This window comes from Melozone crissalis, unplaced genomic scaffold (assembly GCF_028551555.1).
Source record: "Melozone crissalis strain CALT ecotype California unplaced genomic scaffold, PUWL_Pcris_2 ptg000013l_1, whole genome shotgun sequence".
Taxonomy (NCBI): domain Eukaryota; kingdom Metazoa; phylum Chordata; class Aves; order Passeriformes; family Passerellidae; genus Melozone; species Melozone crissalis.
Window position 1 is genome coordinate 47,109,259 of NW_026535791.1, and position 2,293 is coordinate 47,111,551.

The 2,293-nt window shown below is 67.4% G+C and overlaps 1 protein-coding gene across 1 annotated transcript; it reads left to right on the plus strand.

Moving 5' to 3' along the window:
- The first annotated feature begins 688 nt into the window (after positions 1-688).
- On the plus strand, positions 689-2,049 carry POU3F3 (POU class 3 homeobox 3). Its single transcript, XM_054271904.1, has one exon. It carries the CDS (start codon positions 689-691, stop codon positions 2,006-2,008), a length of 1,320 nt encoding a protein of 439 aa, XP_054127879.1. The 3' UTR covers positions 2,009-2,049.
- Positions 2,050-2,293: the final 244 nt, after the last annotated feature.

A 2,293-nucleotide genomic window follows, 5' to 3' on the forward strand; every position in this document is an offset into this window, starting at 1 on the left:
TCATCACAGGAAGTTTTCTTAGGACACCAACAAAACTTGCAATTAACAGAGCAAAAGGAGATCGAGGAACCGAGGAGAGAAAGACAGAGAGGCAGAAAAAAAGGAAAATATACCCACACACAAAGCCTTAAAGGAAGAAGAAAAGGAAAAGTTTCACTCTGAGAGGGGAAGGCTGAGAGGAGGAGATGTACTCCTAGGGGAGCGGAGGGGAGAAGGCACGGGGGCTTTTTGATTTCCCCCCCCCCCCCTTTTTTCGCTTTTTAGCCTTTGTTTGGTTTCCTCCCTGCGAGCAGCAAACCCGGGCGAGAAGAAGGCGGAGGAAAACTACATGTACAGCTAAATATTTCTCTTTTTTGGAAAAAAAAAAAAAAAGAAAGGCTAAAAAAATATAAAAGGCGAAGCGAGAGCCGGCGACCGCAACGAGCGCGCCGCGGAGCGGAGGCAGGACGGCCGGCGGACGGGCGGCGGAGAGCGCGCAGCGGAGCGCTAGCAGGTGAACCCCGCGCCCCGGCGCCCCGGCGAGGCTGGGAAGGCGGCGGCGGCGGCGGCGGCGGCGCGGGCGGCGGCCCCGGCAGCGGCCCCGGCAGCGCCGGGCAAGGGCGCTCGCGGCGGGCGCCCGGCAGCCGGCGGCGGCGGCGCAGCGGCGTCTGCGGCGCGGCGGGGGCGAGCGGCGGGCGGCGGGCGCGGGATGGCCGCGGCCACCTCTAACCCCTACCTCCCCGGCAACGGCATCCTGGCGGCCGGCTCCATCGTCCACGCGGACTCGGGCGGCGGCGGCGGCGGCGGCGGCGGCGGCATGCAGCCGGGGAGCGTGGCCGTCACCTCGGTGGCGGGCGGCTACCGCGGCGACCCGGCGGCCAAGATGGTCCAGAGCGACTTCATGCCGGGCGCCATGGCCGCCAGCAACGGCGGCCATATGCTGAGCCATGCCCACCAGTGGGTGACAGCCCTGCCCCACGCCGCCGCCGCCGCCGCCGCCGCCGCCGCCGCTGCCGCCGAAGCGGGCTCGCCCTGGTCCGGCAGCCCCGTGGGCATGACGGGCAGCCCCCAGCAGCCGCCGCCGCCGCCCGACGTCAAGGGCAGCGGCGGACGCGACGACCTGCACTCGGGCGCGGCGCTGCACCACCGGCCGCCCCACCTGGGCCCCCCGCACCAGGGGCACCCGGCGGCCTGGGGGGCGGCGGCGGCCGCCCACCTACCCTCCATGGCCGGCGGGCAGCAGCAGCAGCAGTCGCTCCTCTACTCGCAGCCCGGGGGTTTCACGGTGAACGGCATGCTGAGCCCCCCCCCCGGCGGTCAGAGCCTGGTGCACCCGGGGCTCGTGCGCGGCGAGACGCCGGAGCTGGGCGAGCACCCCGGGCATCACCACCACCACCACCACCAGCACCCCGGGCACCACCCGCCGCACCACGGCGGCGTCAACAGCCACGACCCGCACTCGGACGAGGACACGCCGACCTCCGACGACCTGGAGCAGTTCGCCAAGCAGTTCAAGCAGCGGCGGATTAAGCTGGGCTTCACCCAGGCCGACGTGGGGCTGGCGCTGGGCACCCTGTACGGCAACGTCTTCTCGCAGACCACCATCTGCCGCTTCGAGGCCCTGCAGCTCAGCTTCAAGAACATGTGCAAGCTGAAGCCTTTGTTGAACAAGTGGCTGGAGGAAGCCGACTCTTCCACGGGCAGTCCCACCAGCATCGACAAGATCGCCGCCCAGGGCAGGAAGAGGAAGAAGCGGACCTCCATCGAGGTGAGTGTCAAGGGGGCCTTGGAGAGCCACTTTCTGAAATGCCCCAAGCCCTCCGCCCAGGAGATTACGAACCTAGCGGACAGCCTGCAGCTGGAGAAGGAGGTGGTCAGGGTTTGGTTTTGCAATCGGAGGCAGAAAGAGAAACGGATGACCCCCCCGGGGATCCAGCAGCAGACCCCCGACGATGTCTACTCCCAGGTCGGCACCGTCAACTCCGACACGCCGCCCCCTCACCACGGACTGCAGACCAGCGTGCAGTGAGGGCACCGCGGGCGGGCCGGGCAGCGCGGGGCAGCGCGGGCCAGGCCGGGCCGGGCACCGCCACCGGCCCCGGCACCGCCGCGCACAGCCGCACGCTCACACCGACACACACGCGCGCACACACACACACACACACACACGATCCAGGCTCGTTCAGACTGCTTGTGTTTATATATATATGGATATATGCGTGCATCTATATATATATAAGATCGATACCAATAGGGAGCGGTGGAGAAGGTCGATCCGAGCGAGAGCGTTTAGACCGTGTTGGGAAGACGGGGT